Here is a 25,762-nt window from a genome sequence, read left to right on the forward strand (position 1 = left end):
ACCTAAAGGGTTTTCCTTCATGGCTAGTTTTAGTTTTTAACGCTAAAAGGAATTTTTAAAAATCCATGATGGTTATGATACAGACACTTTAAAGGTATGAGGTCACTTTCCTTCTTCACAACCATAATCATTTTACCCCGACAAGAAAGCGCTGTTAGATCTTAGGAAGCAGCTGGTTTCTCCAGCTGAAATAACTCACTCCAGGGCCAGGCCGTGGATCAGTGGCAGAAATTCCTGACTGCCTCTCACTGAACCATGTACCTGCAGCACCACTACTCCAAAAGGGCTATTAGCTCCTCCTTGTAAGGAAGGAAGAGGCCTGGAGGGTACAAGCACCCTACCACTGAAACACGTTCATGGATCTAATACTCTGTCTGGCAGAGGACATAAGCATGTTTCTATACCTGACTTCTACAAATCCTGCTGAAGGACTGCAATTAGGGAAAATCCACGCAATTCAGTGAATGAGGCTTCCTCAGTAAAATCCACATAACTTAATCTAGTTATGACTGTGTTATGAGTGACAATTACATAGGTCACAGAAATGGAAAGACACAAGAGGAGTTCTAGCCAGTGAGTAGTTCCAACCACCCCTTAAATAAGCTCTCCTATGTTTTGTTGGATTTCTTTCTAAAATTGCTCAAGCCATGGGTTCTCTATCTTTTCCCTTGGGCAACTGTTCTCTCTGATGATCAAAACAGAACAATTTTTTCTTTGCACTTTGAGGTTCATCAAAAGCAGCTAAAGTTAATAAGCTTCCCTCCCGCCCATTGGGTGTGTGTTGTTAGTGTTGGGTTTCAAAATGCTTAAGAGAAATCTACTGAACCCAGAAAGGAATTCAATAGGTGAAAGATGGTGTAACATCTGGTGTCCAAAAAAGCTAAGTGGTGGCGAGGATGGTTGCTGACAGTTAAATGGAAGATAATCAGCATATACTGAATTAACATGTGCCAGCCTCTTTCCCCTCTTTCACCACCCCCTTTTTTGGATACCGACTCGTGCGACTAGAAATACTCCTCAGGTCCCTGGATGAGCAAACAATGAGCTTAGGACAGAAATAGTTTTAACATGATAGTTCTCAGGAGCACCCTTCCCTGTCACGCTCAGAGATCTATGATACCCAGAAAACTTGTTTTGTTTAAGTCATTTGTGAGCTGCTTCATGGATAGATTTTGTCTTGCTTTTCCCAAAATCCCAGATACCTTCCTTCTAAAAAAAAGGGTAAAAAAGAGCAAGCATTGCAAAACTGTTGTCCTCCAATAGCAAATTCTTTAAATACCTGAGGGATGTGAAACATGCAAATGCAGAATTGTAAAAATCCCTGGCTTTCTCATACCCCTCTCTTTAGGGTGACGTTGTTTTGTCTCAACGTTTTAGCTAAATACCCCTCAAAATAACAAATTCTTGCCCCGATATCCCAATCTATAACATACTGACCAGCCGTTAAAAGGGCATCATTTGTAATCAGTACCTGTGTCTCACCATGCAGAAGCTGGTGGGAGGAAACATTTAGCAATCTCCAAAGCCACACAAAATTCTTCTGTGCAGATTTTTTTCTGACTTTTCCCTCTCTTCCCTAAGTTCACTGAACACCTAAACTGGACTTTGGTGCAAACTGACCCTAGATGAAACTCTTTTGTGCCATTTGACCTTCCAAAGCAAAACACAAAGACTGTACCATGATGAGAGGGGGGTCTGTCAGCAGCAACAAAGGAGGCCAGAGCTTGAACTCAACTGCTGCCTAAGCAGCAAATGATTTGCCAACACTAGCCAGGCTCCATCACTTCCCTGTTTGAAGAACAGATTACTTCTCAAGACCAGGCAACAGCGTAACACCCCCAATGCCCTTCACAACAACCTGAGCTGGGCAGTAAGACCAGTACCCACAAAGGTCCTTTGGACAGTGACTGCTCGTGTGGGCTGAGTGGTAGCTCATCTCAAGAGGAAGAATCCACAAAGCCGGTTTTCTCAGGACGTTAAGAAATCACTTTACACAAAAGTAGTAGTTTTCAGTGGTGGGCAAGATCACCTTTGGCCAAAGAAAAGTCCTGGGCTAAGACAGCATCCATTTCATGCATTTTTCCATACAAATTTGAAATTCCTCCTAAACCTCTCTTCTTTTGTGCACCAGTAGGCAATCTGGCCTAGTCAGCCGTCCAGTGAGGAAAAATGCCATGAGGATATTTGAAACCAAGGACACATTATTAAAGAAAAAAGGGAGAATGGACAACTGACAGACAGGATGTACAGATTACTATCTGATTTAATGTGACACTGAATGCAGTCAGACTAAGATCCAGACCTAATAATTTGTCATTCACTCCAGCTTAACATTACCTCCACTTAATGAGCACAGAGGGAATGTGCAGCAGTAATAGCTTCAAGGAAATAATTTTGCTTGTGGAACAGCTGCAAACTGTATGATTCCTGATGGTTTTTTAAATGTCAGTGCAGTTCATCACATACTTCAGTCTAGCCAAGAAAGATGCCAGAAGAAATTTCCATAGACTAAATAAGGAGCTCAGCAGTTCATGCTCCAGCTCTAAGTGCTCCTGCCCTAGTAGTGCAGTAGAGCTACACCACAGCTACAGAAATGAGGGGAAGAGTCTCCTGCTAGAGGAGCAGCCCAGGGCCAATATAATTTAAGCTCAATGGCTTCTCAGTTCCCAAAAGTATAAGTAAAGGCAGTATTGCTTACAAAGCTGAATGCCACAGGTAACTGGGAATATGCAGTCCAAAGTGGAGTCATCCTGGCTCCTGCGCAAGAATTATTTACACACTAGCATCCTTCAGGATGCTAAAGGAACTAAGAGCCATCTTTCTCCTCACTTCCCAACTGGCTGCACCTCTTTTCTTTTGACTTTCAGAAGCTCAGAACAAATCTTTTCTAAGTGAGGAAAGGGAAACTCTAGCTATCCTAGCAGGGAGCACCAGCGTGAAACTTAAGATGCACTTGTACCCACCTCCAGGCAGGACAAACCTGATGTGAGAAACTGCAGCATTTTGTACCTCTAACTCATGCTCTAGGACCCCCAGCCCACTTCCTGCATGCACACATAATTTAGAAAGATGAATCAGCACTGAACTACTGTTTTGAGTTTCCTTTGAAATACCTAGTACTGATGAAAGGTTCTGCAGAGAACTACTACTTTTTTTTCCTTCCCAAGCCAAGGGCTGTATGAACAGTGGCTACGCAAACTCCCAGGGGGCAAGAGGACTCTCAGGAACAATAGGATGAAAGAAGATTGTGGCCTTCATGATTTGCTTGGATATTTGCTACAGTTCCTCACTTGTGAAGCTTATATTTTCCAATGTGTCTGAGGTGAAGGGATAGACTACAATACAGTAAATCTTGTCTTCTGCACTGCAGGTTTGAGGCTGTGTTTACTTCCATTTATTGAGCTAAACAAATACCAGCATTTAACGACCCACAGTGAAGACAGGGACAGGAAGAGCAGCAGAGATGCCTGTGCTGCATTGAAACAAGATGCAGTTGCTTCTGTTTTGCTTTCCAAATATATCCCCACTTGAAGCTGCATGTAGGGCTCCCAGACACACATGTGTGGATAAGATTTAGGCAAATAAAAGTCCTACTAGTAACAGCTCGACCTTTGAGTGCAGATCAAAGGAGAGGTGAATGGAGCTACAGCCCCTGAAACCCAACTATACAACTCATATTTTACCCACCTCTTTTTATCTTAGCGAGGACAATGGTAGGACTGAAATGGAAAAAGGAGGAGTCTGAATACCTTCTGTGTGCATAACGAGTAGATTTAGGAAACCCAGAACACTTTCTTCTCTGAAATATTTTAATTTTCTGCTCATTTGCGTTTCTGGAGTAGAAATGTAGTGCACCTCAGAAAAAACTACACCAGTGCAAACCACACTTTGGCTTCAGTAAAATAAAAATATAAAGTATTTGACACAGGAAATAAGGAAAATATTGGGGGTTAAGCGAGGCTAGTTTGCCAATTAGATACCTTATTTTTGTTTAGACCCCCTACTGCATGCTAGTGAAGAAATTCCTTCTTCACAGGAAGTCATTCTGGAACCAGCTGCTGTACAGTGATGGGAATGAGGGTATGGGACTGCCCTCTGCTATTTAGCGCTGGAGAAGAGGTGATGCAGGTGGTCCCAGATGTATGAAGCCTGGAGTCCAAGGCAGTGGAGAAGGTGCAGTTATTCTAGCTGTGCTGCCCAGTACTGCGCAGGGGGTGCCACATGGATGGTCTGGGTTGCTCAGAAGTTAGCTGGGAGGTGTTTCCATGGCATTGCACTTGCCTGTGTAGAATGACCATAGCATCTTCAACTCAATGGTCTTGCTGGAATCTAACACGTGAAATTGCAGCTTTTCTTTTTCATCTCACTTTGCTTGCTATTGGGGAATACCAGGACACAATCTTGTAGCTAACACTTTGTATACAGTTTTATAAGAAAAAGGGCAGATGCATAATTAAGGTGCCAAGAGGCATGAACAGGTTCTCTCACTTCGTGCAAGCAAGTGACATTCTGAGTAATATTCATGAAAACAGAGAACTGCATCCCAGAATGAAAAAAGCTTTAACACTTTGAACTTCATCCTCCACTGACTTATCTGCAGAAGCTAACTCTGCAGCACATTTCTGAGCAAGATTATTTGGCAAAAAAATCTCTGGCTAACCAAGAAGCTTAATTTATATCCACCAGGGCTTTTTTGTTTGGTGGTGTGTGGTGGGTTTTTTTTGTTTGGGTTTTTTTTTTATTCTGCTGCTCTCTGCATCACACCAGAGAGCAGCCTCAGCAGACAGAGGTTTGTTCCACTTGCTTTACAGAGATGTCATTTTAATCTTCCTTTCTGTGTTGGTCTCATGTTGGTGCCTCCTGGCTTGTCTTCCTGACAAAAGCCAGATAAGTAAAGAACCCGCCAAGACTCCAGCTACTGCAGCCACAATGACAGCCCAGTAGGGGACTGAAGGTTCAGTTTTCTCCAAGCTGAGATCTGAATTTCTGAATCCACTGTTTCTCAGTGTGGCAAGAAAGGGTTTCTCCTACAAAGGGAGAGCAAAGGTTTTACTGACCACAGACCACTCAACATGCAGCATTCAGACAATATGCCATCACCCCTTCCCAGAGAGGAACTGTCAACCTTTAGGCAGAGGTCAAGCTCTTTCCTGCCCTATTGCCTGAAAGTTCCTATAACATAAAAAGGAGCCATCTCAGAGAGTGATGGCATCATTTTTGAATTTGTTTGCTGCAGACAACCAAATAGAAATATGTAAATTCATTAAAACTGGCTTAAATGAGAGGCTTTCTACTGCAGTGAGGATAATTTTTTTTTTTGCATTAAGTTTTAATAGATCTTCCTCTGTGTAACAAAACAGGAGTATAATTTATCTATTTAAAGCCTTCACAAAGATACTCTTTTAAAGAATTTTACCAATAAGAAGAAACGAGAAAAATAAAAGTGGTTAACAGGGAATACGGACATCCTGGCCTTTACTTACAGGGTTTGGACACTTGAGTTTTGATCTGTCATGGGTAAAGTTGTTGTAAGTCTGCTTTTCACCAGCTGGCTCCAACTGAAGAAGAAAAAAGCAATAGGAAACATAATGATGATATTTTTTTCCTCCTCAGACTCTCCTGACTTGGGTGGTTACAACTTTTTATCCAATCTTTTGGTGCTTGAGCAATGAAGAAATGTGGTAGAAGGTACATCGCAGGAAAGTTTCCAAACATTTTAACACTCATGAATTGAAGACATTGAGAATCTGATGTACTGGCTACAGAACAACTCCTTCAGGAAGCAAGGAACAGGAGAAGCCTTTCCTCCTTTTGCAACTCAGTGGAGGAGAAAATAACTCTGAATAACACATACTTTAAATATTCTGCTAAAACAAAGTGGTTCACTATACACCCAGTTCTCCCACATACACATCTCAAATGACAGTATAAACCACAAAGGAAAAAAAAAAACCACACACACACACAACAGATGCTAGTCATGTTACTTAGCACAGTACTGAAAGAAAGATGCTTAGGTGTCACGGTGATAGAACTGACTTCAGAAATGATGTAGAGTTACAGAGATAGGATGAGATGGTACCATCCTTTTCAGTCTTCACTCAGACAAGATATTCCCTGGGAGTTTTAGCTGAGGCTAAGTTCACAAGATTGCAAGTAGTGAGTTAAATAGAGCTTCTTGCACTATCAGTTGTCACCTAAGATGCAATAGCTGACTATAGGCTCACCCTGAGTCCATTTCCAACTCAAAATATGTCCAGGCTAATGGCATAGCATTCGTGGTTGGCTAGGAGTGCACATACCATCGGTTACCATAGTTAAGCTAACAAGCAGAGGCTTGTTCAGTCATGTTAACTGAAGTGTTTACAACTGTGTATGGACATGCCTGAAGTAATGACTTCAGGATTGGCCCATAGAGAACCACAGAGTTGTCATCCAGCACTTTTGGGAATACAGCAAAAAGGAGTGCTGGTGCTTCTGCTATTGTCTATATACACATTTACTGTCCTCAAATGATTAACGTGTCAGCAGTGTACTGGGAGAAACAATACCACAACAAGCCCAACGCAACAGGGGAAAAAACAAATTCCGTTCATAAGATTCCCATATGGAAACACTGGGAATACTTTCTCATATTCAGTTAAAAAAAAAAAAAAAGAGAGAAAAAGAAAAAGAAATAGAGAACTGAAAAATGAAAAAAACAGATGAACCATAGCAAAATGTGACTAGGGAACGGAAGAAAGCTAATAAGTAGAGAGAAGATGAGAAGCAAAACAGAATGCCAAGTTCTGCTGATTGTTGTGGGATCCTGCTAGACTCATAAGAGTCCTAATCACCTGGCCTGGCCACCAGCTAATGTTGTGAAGACTGAATTTGGTAGTTTTGTTGCATCTTAAAGGGAACAGCTCAAATTCTGATGTGGTTATTTGTAAGATGGGTGCCTCATACCCTGTAGCCTTCTGTCTGAATATGACTGGTTATTTGTAGGTAACTATAATACTCCCCATGCCAGGGCACTTGGTAAGGGGTCTGGCACAGAGCCCAAAGGATGATAAGGTGCAGAATTCTGTAGCCAGCCATGCTTGCTTCACCTCTATGCGATCTGTTCCTCAGGAGCGTTAGCTTCTGAGCTTTGAAGATGACAGTATCCCCATATCCATGGGTGTACAGGGCAACTTCTGGAAGAAACACACAGCTTCTCTAGAGCATGTGGCAAGCATAGAAGAAAAACAAACTAAATACACTGTCTGTGTGCTCTTCTTCTGGTCCAGGGGACTGACGAGGTGGATTTGGGACCAGTGGGGCCCCCTAAAGAGTACAGAGTCCTCTGACTTCAGAGAGCAGGAGCATGCTTTGCTTTGCAGGCAGCAAAAAACCCAAAGAAAGTCATGGTGAGGGAGAGGCTCCTTAAGCCATCTCCATCCCCGCATACCCACGCAGTGGCCAGGCACAGTCTGGCCCTTTATGTGTACTGACAAGAATTCATGTCATTTGGCCATAAGCCTGCAGCCTGCTGAGCTTTTCAGGGAACAGGGAAACAATACGGCCTTACAGGAAGCTTGCACAGCTTTGCCGTACATGGACTGAGAGTGAAAAAGCAGGCATGTGTTACAAGAACTATATTTAAATAGTAAACAGTAAAATCTTCAGTAGTCGTAGACCAACAGATCCCTACAGAAGGGAATAGCTGTGCTTCACTTCAGTAAGAACCTGATCTCCATCACCCTGGTAGAAGGTTTTGTGTTAATATCCTTACATGTGTAGGAAATGAGTGACAGTCTGGACAGAATAAAACTCCAGTGGCATACAGAAACGACTGATGGTGATTCAGGAACAAGCAATGGCCAATAGGAACACCACATGGCAACAGAAACCTGATTTAAGGCTACCATATGTGCAGGTACGGTCTCTTTTTCTTGTTGAAACCTTCAGCCATACTCAGTTTGAATATTTTCTACGTTTGCCTGGGGTTTCTGGGTCACCATCAGCCCCATTCAAGCTACCACACAACGAAGTCTACCAGACTGCTGTCATCTGGAGTCTCAGATAGGAAAGCCTAACAGAAAACAGGCAGATTCGCTGTGCATGCACAAATCAATTTCTCTGAGCGTGTGCATGCACTGTATGTCTACTGCTTTCTATAACCCTGAACATACAGCTCATATGCTACCCTGGGCAACTGCACAGATTTCTGCCCTGCATTTCCCAGTCCTTCTACTCAAGTTCATTCTGGAGTACCCTGTAAGTTTCTTATCTTGCTCAAACTTCTACTTAAACTGAAAAGAAATTCCCCTCTGTTTATGCTTGTTTCTTATACATACCAGGATACAGGACTTCTGCTACCACAATGTGTTTGGGTACTGGTCTTTATGAGACAAGAGAATGAAATGTCACTGTGGCATAAAAATGCCATATTCTTCCTTCCACCATGGAAAACATCACAGTTCTGAAAACAACTGTGACCTTGGAGTTATCAAGTCCAGCATGTGCCTCTTACACACTCTTCCAGCACTATTCAAAAGCTATAATTTCCCCCAAAAGGGCAGAAGGAACGTGACTGCAAGCGGAGGCATCGTAGGTGTGATTTCAGTCCCCCATTAGTTTCAGTGACACTACTAGAACTGCTTCAGATACTGAAGTGCGGTGTACAACATGTCCACACCATTAATGGCAGCAATTCAATTACATGTATGTTCTCCTAATAAATCTAACAGAATTCACTGAAGAAGGGGCAAGCTCGTTCAACAGACATTTTCAGGAAACATACAGGACTGAAAGTTTAACTAGGCTGATTTTTGCTCTAATGCAAGTTATTTACCAAATGAGAAGGGAATTTTTTATTACATAAAAACTCTCAGGATTTCTCATTTCGAACAAGCAAGGACTTAACACTGCTTTATGCAACACGATCGCTTTGAATTGTGTTCCTAAGCAATGCAGACTGAGAAAGGTCTCAGAGTTGAGCAGCCCCCCTCTTGTTAGGATTTCAATTTTGTTTCTTGCTTACTGTTTTGTTTCAGACAAAACATTGTCTCATTATCTTTTGTAGGGACTGCTACCACAAACACATAGAGATCCAGGTTGTAACCTCTTACCATATTATTCCAGAGAGCCATGGCCATCTCAGCGTAACCTCTTACACTGAAGTGAAAGCAGTCTGCAGCAAAGAAACTCAGATCTGGCTTGCCGTTCTGTGATAAAAGCAAAAACGTATTTATCAGCACATTTCAACATTTGAGATCTGACATATTATATCTAATAGTGCACTGTACTTGGCATACCCACTTCACAATTCTGGTATCTTCCTAAAGGCAACATGCTTGTGTTTTGGCACTTCAGATAAACTTGGGTACTCCTCAAGATGCAGTAATCAAGCCCACAGTTAGACCTTCTGTGTAATGTAGCCTGCTCGACTTCACACAACAATTTTCATAACAAACCTAAACTTATCAGTAAGCCAACGGTCACAGCTCTTACATGGACACTGCCAGTGACCCATGCCCCACCTTGTACAAATCTGATAGAAAACTGTTTATTCTTGCTTGTTAAACTTCCATAACTCAAGGCTTACAACCTTTCAGGTGCTGACATTTGTGCTGAATTTCAGGCAATGTTAAAAATTGTGGGCTTGTCCAGCTGTGGCAAATGTCTGACTGAGGAAGAATTTGTCTCGTCACTACCTGTACGGTGACCATTTTTTGGACTTGAAGGCTGCCAAAACAAAACGGGGATGATATATCAAAAGGATCAGCATTGTGCAAAATTGGGTGGTTTTGACCAGGATTCATGCTAAATATTTCTATCCCTAGCTACACAGCATACATGATGCTAAGGATGGAGAAAAGAAGGAGAATCAGTGTTTGGCTTCAAAGGCTGCTTCCTGTTTCCAGGCTGGGAAGAGCCAGGCATGCAAGTGCTAGTTTCTGTCTGAAGGAAACCTGAACATATTCCATAGCCCAGGTCAGAAAAAAATTGTGGTGAATGCCAACAAAGTCCCCAACAGGGGAAGCAACACGCAGTTTAGACGAAGCCAGAGGATGCTTAGGGTTAATCTGTGCACACTACGAATGTTTTCTAAAGCCATTTTGATTCATCACAGGCAGCAGAGTCTTTCCTGTCTTCTGTCATTCTTATTGCAGGTTCCACCCTGTACCACTAGACTGCAAAGAGAAGGAAGCACAGTCTATGTGGCATGGATCTTACTGACTTAGGGAAAACAAGACAGTCATCCTTGCGTAATGGAGAAGAAAAATAGTACTCACAATATCTGTGGGCAGCAAGGTGTTTCGGAAAAACGGCTGCATGACAACTGCGAAGTCCTCACGCTCCTCGTACCGACCACTGTTGATCAGCTGTAAGGCTTCAGCCTGTATGGAGTTACATGGTTGGAAATAGAAAAATTACTTACAAGGTTCACCTAGCATTTGTCAGCTATCAAGACATGCATATTACGCTTCTTTCAATGTAGGAAGCCATAGATTATTACTACAAATCCATCTGAATAGTTTAAAGCAGTCCAGAGAACAGCTAAGAAAATAATTTGATTCATGAAGAAATTTTCATGAGGAAAATGCACAGAAGCTAGGATAATGTGAAATGTAAAAGTTGCTTAATTGGTAACACCCCACCCCCCAAAAAAACCCCACAACAACCAAACAAGTAGTTCATACCTTACTTTTAGAAATCAGTGCTGCACAATTGCAATGAGATTCAAATTTACAGAGAATTAAAAAAGGCATAAGGCCAAAATTTTTAGAGGTGACAGATGAGTCCAGAAGGCCAATCTGAGACCAAAGTACACTTGATTTTTCAGAAACGTGTGCTTGAAGTAAAATAAAACTTAAGCGTTGAAAAAAATCACCTGCCACTTTTGAAAACTATGGCAATAGACATTCATACAGATAATAAAAACATCTCATTGTTACTTGCCATCTTATAAGTCCTAAAGCTCCTGGTCTTATCTCAAAACATTCCCAATCCCACTTCCTTCGTTAGGGAAAACACTCCCTGGAGAGGTTTATACAAGTGTTTTCCAAGATTAATATTTTGAGCATTGTCAGACAACATCCACTGCCAGAGCCAGAATGGAGGACAGGAGAACATAATGTGAACTGATACAGTGATTCCTATATTCATAGGAATAATGATGGAAAAACCTGCTCCAGGAGTTATTTATAGCCTTTGTTAAATTTCATTCAATCTTATGCCTGAGGCTATGAAAAGTTACTCCCAGATAGCAAGCTGACCAGTGGTAATCCATCTGTGTGCATGCTCTCAGCCCATAACAAAAGAAAAGAATATCAATTCGGTTTAGTTCATTTTCTCTGCTGAGAGTTGCCACAGAACAGCTGATGCAAGGTAATTTGTCACCCTTGCAGCGACATGTTAATTCACTGAGCTATGTGTTTGTCCACTATGAATCCAACGAATATCAACAAAACAGCCATCACCAGTAACTCCTTTTCAGCTGTTGAAACAACTGGAAAAAGAACCAGTTCAATCTGCCTCCAGCTCAGAACTGAGGTCAAATTATAAGGCAGTGTGGAAAGACTTGCACACTGCTGGGTTTAGTTAGACTGCAGGCAAGCTGTTTCCCAGTCATCCCTCTCTGTCCTGCTGAGGGTATACACGAGAGGAAGAGAAGTAATAGAAAAAGAGACAAGTGAAGATGATCAGTTACAGAATCAAGGCATTACCTGAAAATCTCGGTTAACTCTCTTAATTTCTTGTAGTTCAGGAGAGTTTTCCTCGGGGTTTAAGAAACATGGGCAAACATTCCTTCAACAAAAGAAATACTAGAATTAAAAGCCAACCTGGAATAACCTACGCAATTCTTCAGCAATGTCTGTCTGCTTCAAGAAGCTCAGGATAGGTGCTCACAGCTCACATGCAGAAGGAGGCCCACCTCCTTGTCTTAGAGGTGGACAGATACTTCAGAAAAAAATCGCTATTGACTTAGTTTTCAAAGTGAATACCTGTCACAGCCAGTAAGAGCTGCAGGATCCACAACTCTGAGTCAGACACAGAAGTGTTTAGTATGCCACACATTAGCAGGAAGTAACTTGTGCGTTTTCACAGCAATTACGAATTTTAAAAACCCTATACACAGGCTTACAGCAGAGTTTCAGAAATCTGGGGGCTTAAAGACAAATTTGTCATGTAGTCTGACTCCTCAGACCATTGTGTTTTATTCTGTTACTCCCATATCAAGAGATAGTAACTTGTGCTTCACTGAAATGCATCCTCTAAGAATGTGTCTAGAATGAATATGAAGAGATCAAGCAATACAGTCAATTCACTCTTTTCCCTTCTAGTGCATTCCAGTAGTTAATTGCTTCTATTATTAAAAATCTGTGACCAGCTTCATTTGAATTCATTGGGCATCAGCTCCCAACCACTGGTCTTTGTTATACCTTTCTCTACTAGACTAAAGAGCCTTTTCCCATCCATGCTGACTCCTGTAAAGGCACTGTTGCTTTCTAAAACAAGTTCCTCAGTCTTCTTTGAGTTAGGACTTTGGTCTTTTCCATTAGGTGTGAAAAGCAGTTCCTGGTTGTGCACTCTGCTATATGCAGCCCAGCCTGTACCATAGGTGATGCAGCACTGAATACAAGGAGAGGCGTCAGGGGTGTCAGCCTGTGCTGCTGAGCAGTGAGTGGCTGGGCAAAAAAAGGCTTTGAAGTTCAGTGGTACAGCAATTATATGGTGACTTGTGCTGTGACATGCTGCCTTAGAGCTGAGAAGAGAAGTGACAACTCTGCTATCTACGGGTGCATGCCTTTAGCTCAAGTATTGGAAGAAGCAGTAGAAAGTTGGCAGGAAACTAGTGCATCAAGTAAAGGCAGCAATGAAAGTAGCTTGGAAAGCTCAGCGTGGATATCCTATTGTAGAAGCAATTTAGATTGATCCAAAAAAGTAGCACTTTAAAGGCAAAGACCTGTTTTGCTCACTTACTTTGCTGTCAAAGCGCACCCTGAAGAGCTTGCTGCTATCTGACGCAGTCCAGAAATCTCTAGTATCTCCACCACGTTAACAAAGACTCTTGGGAGCTGCAGGGATTATAATAACCAGACATACCAAATCACAGAACATGATACCACTACAAAGTGAGAAAGAAGTGCCATCCGTGGGTCAGGGAGTCAGCACAAACTGCACTGGCTGCAACCAATGGCATGTGCAGGGATTATGTATAAAGGGAGAGGGAGGGAGACATACAGTGGATGTCAGCCGAAAAATTCCCAGCAGCTAGTACAAGCTAGCTGAAATACTGCTTCACTCCGGGAGGTGTTTCCATTTTCTCCAGGGTAAATGAAACTTTGCCCAGTTGGTTTAGCCATCAAAACTGACAGTAGGATCATGCTACATTTGGTCCACAACAAAAATACCGCGAAACACAGTTTTCCTGAAACTATAGCCCACTTTCCCAGGGCATTATCCGATACAGTTGTTGAAATGCAGCGCTGAGGAGCAGTCTGACTCCAGCTATTTAGAAGATGGCCTTGTATGAAACATAATCACTGACAGTCTATCAGAGGTGAGAAAAACATCAGCGTGCTTGCCAGGAACATAGCTTGCTAGGGTATCTTAAAAGCTTACCTCCTCATAGAAAATATCCAGAGCGTCCTGAAGGTGCGTTACATACTTTTGCACTGAATAGGCTTCCTATGTAATTTAAAATTAAAAAAAAAAAAACAAAAAAGAAAAGAGAAAATATGAATCTGTCGTCTTTCAGGAACCAAGAAGTTTAACTGTTTTGCCTGAGCAAAGGAGTCCACAGACTCTCTAGTTGCAAGGTGGTCCATGAGCAGAGATGCTCCCTTTTGCCTTTGTTGGCAGATACATTTTCAGATCAAGAGGTTTATTGCCACATGCACGCAGGTTGTATAATGCTTGTGTTTCTACATCACTAATACAGCCTCTTAATCTCTGTAGAAAATCCTGAGGTATATAATAGCCCTTGGCAGAGTCTTTGCCTTATGAATGACTACATAAATCACATCTTTGCATTTCATGTTGTCTTTTATGGGACCCAGAACAGACTAGTTTGCCTTATGAACAGAGCGATACTTTTTTTTTTTAACTGCCAATCAGGGAACATTGATATGGAGGCAGCCAGGCCCCACAAAACCCGAAGGCAAAATGACTTTGTGACTGAAGTTATAGAGGTGTAGCTGTGGAGGCAAAGGCTCCAGGCAGCAGCAAAACAGAGAACGGTCCTCGGTCATTTCAATCAGCTAGGGTCCACACCCCCAGTGTGTGCCACAAGTACCTTTTCAGAGGGGATGATCACTGATAGCTAGATAAAATGCATCTTTTTCCACTATAAACTGATGTTATTTCTTTTGTCATTCTGAAGCAAGAATCAGGCATCCTCAGTAATTATTGTGTGAAGATGCTTTCCAGAATAAAACCTCACTTGTGTCCCATAACATGCCTAAGACACCACACTGTCTTGATTGCTTTGTCCAGTTAAGATAGAAGAGCTCTTCAGTTTATCCTTAGTGTTATGTTCAGTGTGGGGCAGGTTGCTGGTTCTTAAATAATGCATTACTCCAGAGTCACAATACCCCAATATTAAAAGCTGTGCACTTGTTTCTGATACAATACAGATGAAGGGAACAGGACTTCTAAGTGCTTTTTAAACAAAAAGGTGCTTTGACTCACTGAGAGAGAGAAAGGTTAAGTTTCCAGGCTAGTCGCTTGCCAAGTGCCTGCATGAACATGCCTAATTCAGAGATACAAACCTTGTCCAAACAGTACTGGCATAGGTCGTTGCCTCCAACAAGGACAGTGATCAGCTTCCAATCTTCCTTGAAATTAATTTTCTAGTGGCACATAAAATAAACAGATTGCAGCATCCATTTCTTAGGCATGCAGAGGTAACACTAGCAAATGGGGCTAAATGTAGTACAGATAACATGGCAGAACAGAGAAAGAAGGCATGCTGAGTTAAGGCAGAAGAAGAAAAACATCTGCCCAGGGGGAAAATGCTAGTCTAGCTGCAATTCACCTTGGCTTTCGTAAGGAAATCCCCTTATGAATCCCCTGTCTGCCAAAGCAGACAAGATCTGTCAGGGTAGCTGAGCATAGGAACGTGTCTGTGGCAGCAAGTGTGCCTAAATCAATGTTAGCTTCAGGACAGGGATGGACAGGAGAGATTTGCCAGCTCTGACTGAACACTGCAGGCAACATGGGGATGAAGAGATGTGGGAGTGGGTGCTGGAGTGACTCATGGAGTTTTGGAACTGGAGCTGCTGGGGATCCCTGCCATCTGGGCATGTATTGCCCCAGGGCCAGGAGGGGCAAGGGGTGCCCTAGGGAACAGACAGCTGGATTAAAATAGAAGAGTCCAGGAGGCTGGTGATTTCACTGAGCTCATATAAGGGCAGCTGCAGCATCCACGTCACTGCAAGCTAACAATAGGCCCTGCTAAGAGCTGGATCTCATCAAAACATTTTGTAACGTTCAGTACAAAGAAAGGAATCAAAGGCAACTATTTTTAGTGTGGTGCATTTACATAACAAGCAAAAGGATCCCACAAATACATGAAGGGCCTGGGAATCACCCACAGGTCTGAATTCTTCTCCTTACCCAGCACTTTGCTCGGAAGGCCTTTCGTGAAGAAGCAAAGTGTGGCAGGGACTTCCCCTGCCCCTCCCCCCCCCCCGCCCTTTTTAAAGACACATAAAAAGCAGAGCTTTTTATAGAGCTATGTACTATTTTATTGAAGAGCCATGCCAGCTCCCTTCACTCTGCCAAACAATTGGTAATGCAGAGTAACTGACAGTGGGACTAGCATGCAGCATCCTTCAAGAGCACTGGCACAGAAGGACACACGCTTTGACAAATTCTGCTTATTCAGTACCTTCCTCTCACATTCAGCCTGAGCCAAGGAGCACCAGGCACTCCCATTCCCTTACAGTGTGCTCGTCCTGTACCAACAGCTCACACCCAGACAGTCATCCACTCAAATTCAGTCAACACTTGAAGCAGGGCAGCCTTGGTTTTCTCCCAGATTTCATCCCCCACTGCAAACTGCAGCAGCAGCCACTGAATTAAATGCAAGTCACCCTTTTGGTGCCCTTTGTAGCCCTCAGTGGAGCTGGTCCACAACACTAGATCCCCTACTAATTCTCTAAAAGTTTGTGGCATGACAGGGATTCACTCAACCCTGAGGTTTTTGACCGCTGATCAATCACTTACCTGTTCAGAACCAGAGTTTCAGAGGGCCTAATCTCCTGGGAAGACTTCAGTTGTCCCCCCTCCCAGTACTGCCATTTCCCAGACCTAAGAGTCAACTTTGTGATTCACGTTGGTCACCAGGTGCCTGCTCAAGTGATTTTTACACTCAGCCTTTATAACCTTCACTTTGAATGCTGCTGTTCAACTAAGCAGTCTTGTGATCTCCCCAGAGCCTTCAAATCTCTGCTCTTCCTCACTACCATCATTACAACTCATGGCCACACTGCACCCTACATTAGTCTCTGCCTTGTGCGTTTGCACCTTACCTGCATGGATTTGTATAGGTAAATTATCATCTACTAAAGACTAATGCTTGGCACATTAAATCTTGGAAAGCACGCCAGAGACAAGGACACTGACTTTTCTTCCATCAGTAAAGGACTCTTCACTATTCAAACATCCCATTAAAGTCATCTCCCAGAGACCACAGGAGCACTGAGGGGTGGCCCACGTTCCACTTACCGAGCTGCTTCTCATTAGCTCCACCAATTCGCGTGCTTGGGCTGACATATTACTGTAGAGAGAGAACAAGCATTTTAGATGCATGCTGTTAAAGCACATAATCTTCTTGACCTCCCACTCCTCGTTTCAAGGCATCTTCAGATCACAGCAGAAATCAGTACAAGTGATGCCTCAAAAGGACAAGCAAACATCGAAGGACCAAGATCAGCAGCAGCTGCACAAGTGAATAATCTGATCTGAAAGGGCTTCAGCTAGGATGGTTGCCAAGCGGCAGGCAACTGGGATGAATTCTTCCTATCTCAGAGTTGGCTTAAGTGCATTTTGTTTGGAGAAAACCACTAATGCCCAGATGCACAGAGACATTTAGTTGCATAACTCCCTTTGAAATTTAGCGGAGGAGTTTGGTGCTTACACAGAAGCTGGGCACCTAACCAGCCTTCCTGATCTGGCCTTAAATTCCTACAGGTTGTCTTATGGCTGGAAAGTATTGCTTACATTGTGGAACTGCCAGGCTGGAGAGTCCTGGCCCAGCCCTGGGCAGGACGCAACGACCACAGAGTGAAACACAAACCATGCTGAGACACCAGCTGGAAACTCGAGCTCCTGATATACTAGCATGAGACTGTGCTTGAGCTAATACGCCCTGCATCTCTTCAGCACCTACACAAATGTGCTTACATTATTTGCCCTCCCACAGCCATACTGATCGCCCAGAGTGTTTGCTCAGGGCACCCGTGAAGTATTTAGTAGCTACAAGGGCTTTGCTAGCTATTGTGAAACTCTTTTGCTTTAAATTTAATGACTGTTAAAGGTGTCACAGGAAGTCTTGGAAGCAGATTCCATGAGTAACCGTAGAGCGGGCATAGCATGTGCAATACAAACTCTTACACATTTTGGTTCTTAACAGACTAGTAGAGTTTTTCTCTGGGAGTAGAAAGGAATTAATTCCCAGCTGCTCATTCTGTTCTTTTTCTTTGCACTGCAAACATGGATGGTTTTTAATGTCATTAGGGCAGCCGTGGGCTTCTATTTGTTAGTTTAAGGCATGTTTTCCAGAAATCAAGGAATAAGTGAGAGATGGTTTTGAATTTTTTCTCATTACAGATATGGCCTGACGGTGAATCAGAGACCTGCATACTGAAGGCTGGGCAGAAAAAGATACTGGTAAAATAAGGTGCGTAACTAAGGCATTGGCTCTGGGCAAAATTCTGGGCAGAGCTCAAATCAAGTAAGGAAATTTCTCTCTGTCCCTAATTTAGAAAAAGTTACAAATAAATCCTCAAATATTGAATGTTAAAAAAAATTTTAAAACCCCACAACTAAAAACATCAGATGACAGAAACATGCTCAGTACAAACATGTCATCAGTATTAACTCAACCTTGACATGCGGTTCAAAGATAATCTGCCGGTCCATCAGTAAACACCCCTTTGCCCTTCCTTGGTTGCGACTGTGCTTACCGTGCGGTGGCGCCTCTCTCCGCAACATTGAATCCAGCTGTTTCCTTGGAGCTGCCAGTGGAGAAGCCAAAGAGGTTCGGACTGAATTTTTTCAAGATATCTTAAAAAGAGAAAACACAATGTTTAACCATCCACAGTACAACGGGCAGTGTTGCCTCCCACAGAAGCGCAAGCTAATTGAGTGGTGAGACTACGGACCTGGGTTTTCCCCGTGTTCACAGAAGCTATAGACACATCTGCCTTGGAGACTCCAGTTACTGTCCAGACTTCAGCACTGCAACTACTTCTCTCCATGGCCTTGAGGAGCCAGGGTCTGACAGCCCAGGGGACACACAGGTCCCAGGCAACTCGAATTTGAGTGCCAGAGTAATCATGGTTACTTTCCTTCATGTACCAGGAGCAGATGCTCTGAATACGGCCCTCTACCTCCCACTCCTCCAGCTACATATCAATCTAATAATATTTATTGCAGATAAGTGAATTTTTTTCATGTATCTGGATTTCACCAATGCCTTCAGTGGGGAAGCGTGATGTCTGAAAACTATTATTTTTACTGTGTCTGTAGTGCCATCTGAAACCTCTTTATAGAGTCTCATTTATAACACAAATGAAATGCATCTTCTATATTTTTTTCAAATGCAGCAATGTGCGTGTTACAAGAAAACACATATCAAATTTTGTTACCAACAATGTCAGGTATTGTCAAACTGCTCCACAGCATGGATCATGCACAAATAGATTAACCATTGTGAACCAAGTCCTCTCCAATTTATGGTCACACTGACCACTTAATGGTTTCTATGGCAACTGCAGGAACTGATTACACAGAACATTAGGACAAGAGATTTATAGTATTTTTAGAATTTTTTTCAGTGCAATGTAGCAACTTGAAATCATCAGGAGGGACCGTAATCTTGTCAACAACCCTCTCTAGACGGAGTGCTAGCTGTTCTGTAACCCTTTATTTGCCCACAGCCATTACAGTCAGTCACTGGAAAGCACAACATGAAACAAGGGAGGAGCAGTTCTGCCATGAACTTCTGTCACTTTCAGCACATTTACTCCTAATCATTTCTGTCAAAAGGACAATACAATCACATGCAGGTCCTGTGATGTGGAAGGGCTGAATCAACTTTACAGTTAGTCAGGTCAGCTTGGATTTCAGCTGTGACTCACATGAACTGCTCATATGCACAACAGATTGGCATCCCCCACTATTCACGAGGAAAGCATGGCCATTTCCAGATGTTTCCTAGCATCCACTTAGACTACTTTCAGAAACCTTTTGCTTTTCTCAATTCATTTTCCAGGATACTCACTGGGTAAAGTAGTCTGGGTCTCCAGGGTCCCATCACCTCCAATACTATAAAGGGAATGAACAAAATCACCAAATAGAGTTAATCCTGCAACCATCTGTCTTATTGTCACCATATGTTGCTGTAGCAGCCCAGGAATAAAATAAACCACAAAACCCCCAAAAAACCAAACCAAACAAAAAACCAACCAAAAAACCCCACCAAACCAACCAACCAAAGACTAACCTCAAAACAGTGCTAAGGAGGTAAACCACAAGAATTCAGGGAAAGTACTGAAAGGAGATTTCACATTAAATCAAGCAGGGCATCAGCTAAGATAGAAGCTATGCCTCCAGACTGGGAATAGAGCACACTGGGAGAAGTGATTTTTCATGTAGACACGCTGGGATGCCCATCACAGAAAGGCATCTTTCCTCACCGAAGTTCCACCATGTGACCTTGCTGAAACTACAGTTGCGTGCAGTTATGCACAGACAAGAGACTGCATTAAATGGCCATTAACCACCTATCTGGGATTCTGCAATGTTGATTGTGAAAGTAGCCTCTGCCTCTACCATTCAAAACTTTTCTATGCACATAGCCAATACGGTGTTATACAACTTCTGTCAGCCCCCCTGAATACATCTATGCCTGCAGATACCTACCTACAAGGGGGGAAGAAAGGATGAAGAAAAGAACACATACATGCACACACGCTTATCAACCATAATTCCGCCCACATAAAGCAGGCAGTTTCCTTCCACTCTAGCATGGATATTGAGATTCACACCCACTCTGACATGCATTGTCTTTGTCCACTTTGCAATATCAAAGATGTTTGGGACATCTTCATTCAATATGCATGCAATGTCCTCACCATGTTCATACCAATCCACACTCACTCAGGCTCTCTAGCATTAGACACTGGATTAGATAATCACAGCAACAGCAATATTTTGAATAAACTCCAGAGAGACTAGCGGGAGACTGAAAGAATTCACTCATATTAATAATCCAGGACAGTTGAACACACAGGATCACACTTGTAGCAGGCTGGTCTGGTTTAAAAAAAAAAAAGCAACAAAGCCTCCACAAAAATCAAACACCCTGCCCCCCCAAGAATCACTCCCTTTCTCTCCCAGTCCCAACTCCTCCAATCCTTACCCAGCAATACTTGCTTTCAGCATCCTACCCCTGCATTTACATACTTAAGTAGCTACACAACCCCGTGACCCATACTTTTAACTGTGTCTGTGGACAAAAATAGAGAAAGAAAATTGAGCACTTTCACCTCCAGGAAAGCCCCCTCCAGTCTGTTTGTAGGTCAGTTGCTTTGGCTCCTACTGCAGTCTGGAAAGGACGGAAAAGATAATTTATAAAATACTAGAAGAAAAAAGTGCTACAAGTTTAGATAAGACAGACATCATGATTTGAAAGTACTGAAGCGTTTTGGTAACTTTGCTCTGCATCCAGCTAAGCATTTGCAATATCCCAGTTTTAGCATAAATGGTCCATGCCTTTATTCACCACCACACATTGGCATCTGGGCAGCCCTTTATCTCTCATGCTTCAAATTCATGGGCTTCTCCTCATATACAAAAGCAGCTCATCTAGACAGTAGACCATGGAACAGAGGAGATAGAGTCCAGCCAGAGGGCATCAGACTGTAAGGGTAAAGACATAAGGCTTTAGAACTACTACGCTAATAATTGTTTTAGCAAGCAACCCAATAAGACCCAGATTAACATCAGCAGACCCAGATTAACATCAACAGCATTGTATTTGTTTGGATTTTTCTGGTGGAAAATGCTTCAGCCTGGCATTTCCTGGAGAAAGCTGATTATTAGAGGCTTAATCTAGAGGGAAAAAAACACACCAAAAGACCCAAAAACCACTGATGAAGAATTCCCAGCCAGTTTTAGCTGTAAATAAATCAGTAGAGGATGCTTTTTAATCTGCCAAGAAAACAAATCATTGGTGAAAAATCCACTTATCCTCTGCTGGACCCAGTCTGCTAGTCTAACACACAGACCTGATGAGGTTTAGGCAGGTGTTTCTTTTTTTGCCAATACAGATAAGCATGTTGGCGTATCTATCACTTTCACTGGGCACTGGTGCTAAGAAGTCAGACAGATACATTCTAGCCAGTGACATGACTAAATTGCTCAATCTTTCATTAATCTCCAACTGCATCTAGACTGAGAACAGCCTGCCTCCAGTGTGAACTTTAATAGCTTTTTAAAATAAATAAAGCCATCGGAACAGAGACATTTGTGAAGAATTTAAGTAGCTCACAGGACTGGGACAGGCCTCTAGCAAGGTCAGCACCCTGACCCGCAATCATGAAAATGGGTTCTTCTGCATCTTTATAGTTTCTTAGTGGTTTCACTTAATCTAGTATTCTTCAAAAAGCCATGGTGTCAATTCAGCCATAAATGCTGACTGCATTCAGGGCTCTTGTGGGAAATACTAGGAGGAAAACCAGTGCCTTAGTGGACCAAGGCAGGTCTTTGTTGTTGCAGTCCCTCTGTGCCAGGGATGGTTAGTGCACAAAGTGTGCACTGCTGCTGCCTGTACTGCACTTTGTGTGTGTGTGTGTGTGTGCGCGCGCGCTAGTGAGGGCGTCTGCGTACACACACATGAGAAACACTTTGTCATTCCCCCCCTTGCAATAAATCCCCTAATGAAAACCCCAGTCATCTTGCTGTGGCAATGGCAACTAATAGGAACTGCATGAATAATGGCAGTATGAAAACCGTCTTGCTCAGCTCTTGAGACAGGGACCTCAAGCATCAGAGTTTGGCCCTTCTGACTAGGGCTCTCTGAGACATTTTATGTATTAAAAGAGTTAAAATCTAAAAAAGAGGAGAGGTGTGCTAGTGCACACGTCTAGCACTAGATGTGAGGGAGGAAACAAAGCAATTTTAAGAGTTATCGCAATGGACAGGAGGGAGACTTGCAGGGTTGTTCCTGAGGTCTTCTAAGAAAAGCTCAAAGCTCAGCAGGGGGAAAAAGCCAAGATGACTTCAGGTCAAGCAAAATCAGTTTCAGAGCTAATGAGGAGGTGAAGACATGCACACCTGCCTATAGATAAGCCTGAGCATTTAAGGGCTTCAGCCCCTTCAACTCCCTCTGAACTCTACAGGAGCTGAAGCTGCTAGAATGAGCACTGGTTCAGCTCAGGAGTTAAAATTCATGGGAACTGTTGACACGAATGTTTGCTTTCATCCCATGCCAGAACAATTCTGTAGTGTTGTGTAATTCTGGAACTGTTCCCTCAGAAAACTTCAGTGCAGACCTGCAGCATTCCCTGCTATACTTTTCTGGGGCCTTTCTATTCTGTGCCTACTCTTTTCAGTTTGTATTTCTTGGTACGCAAAATACATCAGAATTTTAACTGGAATACGCCTAAACCAGGAAGCAACATCTGAAAGCAAAATTCTGAAATACAGAAGTATCAGAATTATCTCAAGTGAGAAGCACTTTGTTCTGCAGTCAATTATTTCCATAGGAATTTTTATCAAGATTTCTCATTGCAATGAAAATGCTAATTCCTTGTTCTTATTTTTTTGTCAGAAAAGACTATTCTTATAAGGCAGATATTTTCTTTTTCAAAAACACTTAAACAAACTGTGTGCAATAGAGAATGTAATCCCATTTCTGTCCTGGCCTGAATTATTCATTACTGGATTACATAATTGCCAGTGTCACTCATATCCCTTCAGGCTATTTCTTTGCAAATGGACATAGGTAGATGAGTTTTACTTTGCCAAGCTAAAGCAATTTGCTTTCTCTCTGATGATGCCTGACGTGACCACATCTAGGTAGAAATCAACAACTGCTCTTCTCATTCTAAATGTGGGAACGCAGCAGTACTCACAGTCAGGGAATCACCCAGTGCTCCTATGACTTTGATATCAACAGGTTGTAGCTCATGTACTAAAAAGCAGTAGGAGAAAAAAAAGCAGAATTATTGATAACTAACACAAAATACTGTTTAACAGAATAAAGATGCAAGTCTTCGGTTCCAACCTGATGGTGTTTTTACAGACTTTTAGTGAGAATGAGCCTTAAGTCCTGTGTGTCAGCTAGGCAAAAGGTGTAACTTCTTGCCTGTGCTTGCAACAGTGTACTCAACTAACAATGAAATAAATGGACCTTAAAACAGCTTAGGAAAAAGAATGAAAATAGATTAGATATGTTTAGGGATGCATACGTTCAATCTCTTTCAACTGATTTTCAGGTTTGGGTCACAGATCAATACTTCCCATTAGCAATCTCCCCATAAAGCCTTGCAACTACACACAGTGCTCCTACTATGCTGCTTATCAGAGCAGTCTCACCAGGTAGGTCAAACTTGCTAAGCCACTAACCTACCTAGACAATTTTAATCTGCCATGTCACTGTATATGATATATTATACATTATAAACATGATCATATTTATCCACAGAGTACACACCTGCTGTGTTGCAGAACTTGCTGCTTATGGCAAGACAGAATTTCTTCCTTTGCTGCTAAATATATCATAGAATGGTTTAGATTGGAAGGGTCCTTTAAAGGCCATCTAGTCCAACCCCCCTGCAGTGAGCAGGGACATCTTCGACTAGATCAGGTTGCTCAGAGCCCCATCCAACCTGACCTTGAATGTTTCCAGGGATGGGGCATTTACCACCTCTCTGGGCAAGGTGTTCCAGTGTAAAGTCTCATAGTAAAAAAATTTTTCCTAATATCCAGTCTAAATCTACCAACCTTTAGTTTAAAACCATTACCCCTTGTCCTGTTTTTGTTTGTCAGCTTTTGTTTCCTTTCCACCTAGGATTTGCAATTTCAAAGTCTTATTTTTAAAAACAAAAGGAGAAATCTTTCCTATTTGTGATTTTAGCTTACGAGTTGTTTCTCACCTGATGTTGGGACATGACTGGATGGAGTCTGTTCAGAACATGACAGGTCACTGCCCCAATTCTGAAACAGCAGGTTACAAAATTGGGTCACCTTATGGTTATGTATATGGTTTAATTGTACAGAGAAAGGCAAAGCCAAGTTAAGACATATATCCTAGGTTGGCGCCTATATAGCTCAACAGTCCTTTCTTCCTCTATGTGGAATGCTGTCCAAGCATCAATTCGTTTTGGTGACATTTTCCAGCCAAAACATAACATTCTTCCAATGGCAAAATATTTAATCTAGAAATATTGCTTGTATGACAAAGTTCCATAAGGGGGATAATTTTTTCTCTTCTTCTCCATCCTGGACATTATGTCCATGATCTAGAAGGTGGAGTCTTCAGCTTTGAAGTCCAGCTCTGTCTCAAGAGGCATCAGATGTAAAAGCAAACAAACCAAAAATCTACAACAAAAGCCTCTGCAAAGTTCTAATATTATTTTGATTTCCCATGTACCTCACTAGAAACCTATTCTTTTCGTAGAAACTTTCAAAAAAAGGTTTGCTTTCTCTGAATATAATATTTTAAAAAATTTTTGAAGCTTCAAAAGTTTCAGTAAAGAGAGCTGTCAGGCTCTAAATCATTAGATTACCATATATTTGAAGAGGATATCGTAGCTATTATGCTTATTCCACCAGTTGAGGAAATTGAGTCAAACACACATCACAGAATATCTTGGTTCACCAGCAGAAGCAGCTGATGAAGGTGTCACCCATGTTCTTGGGTAGTCAGCAACAACATTGGCTGAGAAGGTAGTGAGGGAAAAATTGCAGCTGTTGTAATGGGCAGTCCCTGTAAGAGCAAAGGCATCTCCTTAAGCTGATCTAAGAGCTAGTCCTGCTTGGAGTGGAACATTGGACTAGGGATGTGCTGAGGTACCTTCCAACACAAATTATTCTAGAATTGCACAATTCCACCATCCAGAGAAAAACTGCATGGATAAGCAGTGTTCAGAAAACATGGTTAGTGCTGAAAAACATCAAGACAAGTTCATCTGTTCTTGTAAAAAAGTGGTGTAATAGGCTCTACTATCAGCCAGCTAGTTAAAAGCTAGTTGCAGAGGCTAGAAAGGGCAGCTGGGCTTATTTTTAGATCAGAGAGGAAACTGTTCCTATACTCTCTCTACTGTTTCTTTCCTTTACCCTATAATTTCAAAAGCTATTGCTGTTGAGATTCAGTGGAAGTGCAAGAATTACTCATTAAAAGTATAACTCTAGCTCTACAGATAGAAATCCCATTTCAGTATTGCAAACTATGGTTTGTTGAAACAATATCAGCTGTTGCTCTTTGTAAACCCTCAAGGCACACAGAGATTTTCATAATTTGACTAGGCATGAGGCCCACCCCAGCATGCCAAGC

General features: G+C 42.3%; 1 protein-coding gene across 1 annotated transcript in view; it reads right to left on the reverse strand.

Annotated features, from left to right (window-relative positions):
* Positions 1–3,791: 3,791 nt before the first annotated feature.
* The window catches only part of PLB1 (phospholipase B1), a 74,062-nt gene continuing 52,091 nt past the window's right edge, over positions 3,792–25,762 (reverse strand). The window contains exons 38-51 of the mRNA XM_075089108.1: positions 24,363–24,423; positions 23,340–23,398; positions 20,751–20,809; positions 19,484–19,527; positions 18,165–18,264; positions 16,705–16,756; positions 14,745–14,825; positions 13,597–13,662; positions 12,955–13,049; positions 11,697–11,778; positions 10,263–10,367; positions 9,096–9,191; positions 5,484–5,558; positions 3,792–5,027 (exon numbers count right to left, since the gene is read on the reverse strand). Coding sequence (XP_074945209.1) covers positions 4,806–5,027; positions 5,484–5,558; positions 9,096–9,191; positions 10,263–10,367; positions 11,697–11,778; positions 12,955–13,049; positions 13,597–13,662; positions 14,745–14,825; positions 16,705–16,756; positions 18,165–18,264; positions 19,484–19,527; positions 20,751–20,809; positions 23,340–23,398; positions 24,363–24,423 — 1,197 coding nt within the window. The 3' untranslated portion in view covers positions 3,792–4,805. The remainder of the gene's footprint in view (positions 5,028–5,483; positions 5,559–9,095; positions 9,192–10,262; positions 10,368–11,696; positions 11,779–12,954; positions 13,050–13,596; positions 13,663–14,744; positions 14,826–16,704; positions 16,757–18,164; positions 18,265–19,483; positions 19,528–20,750; positions 20,810–23,339; positions 23,399–24,362; positions 24,424–25,762) is intronic.

This window comes from Phalacrocorax aristotelis, chromosome 3 (genome assembly GCF_949628215.1).
Source record: "Phalacrocorax aristotelis chromosome 3, bGulAri2.1, whole genome shotgun sequence".
In the NCBI taxonomy this organism is placed as follows: Eukaryota; Metazoa; Chordata; class Aves; order Suliformes; family Phalacrocoracidae; genus Phalacrocorax; species Phalacrocorax aristotelis.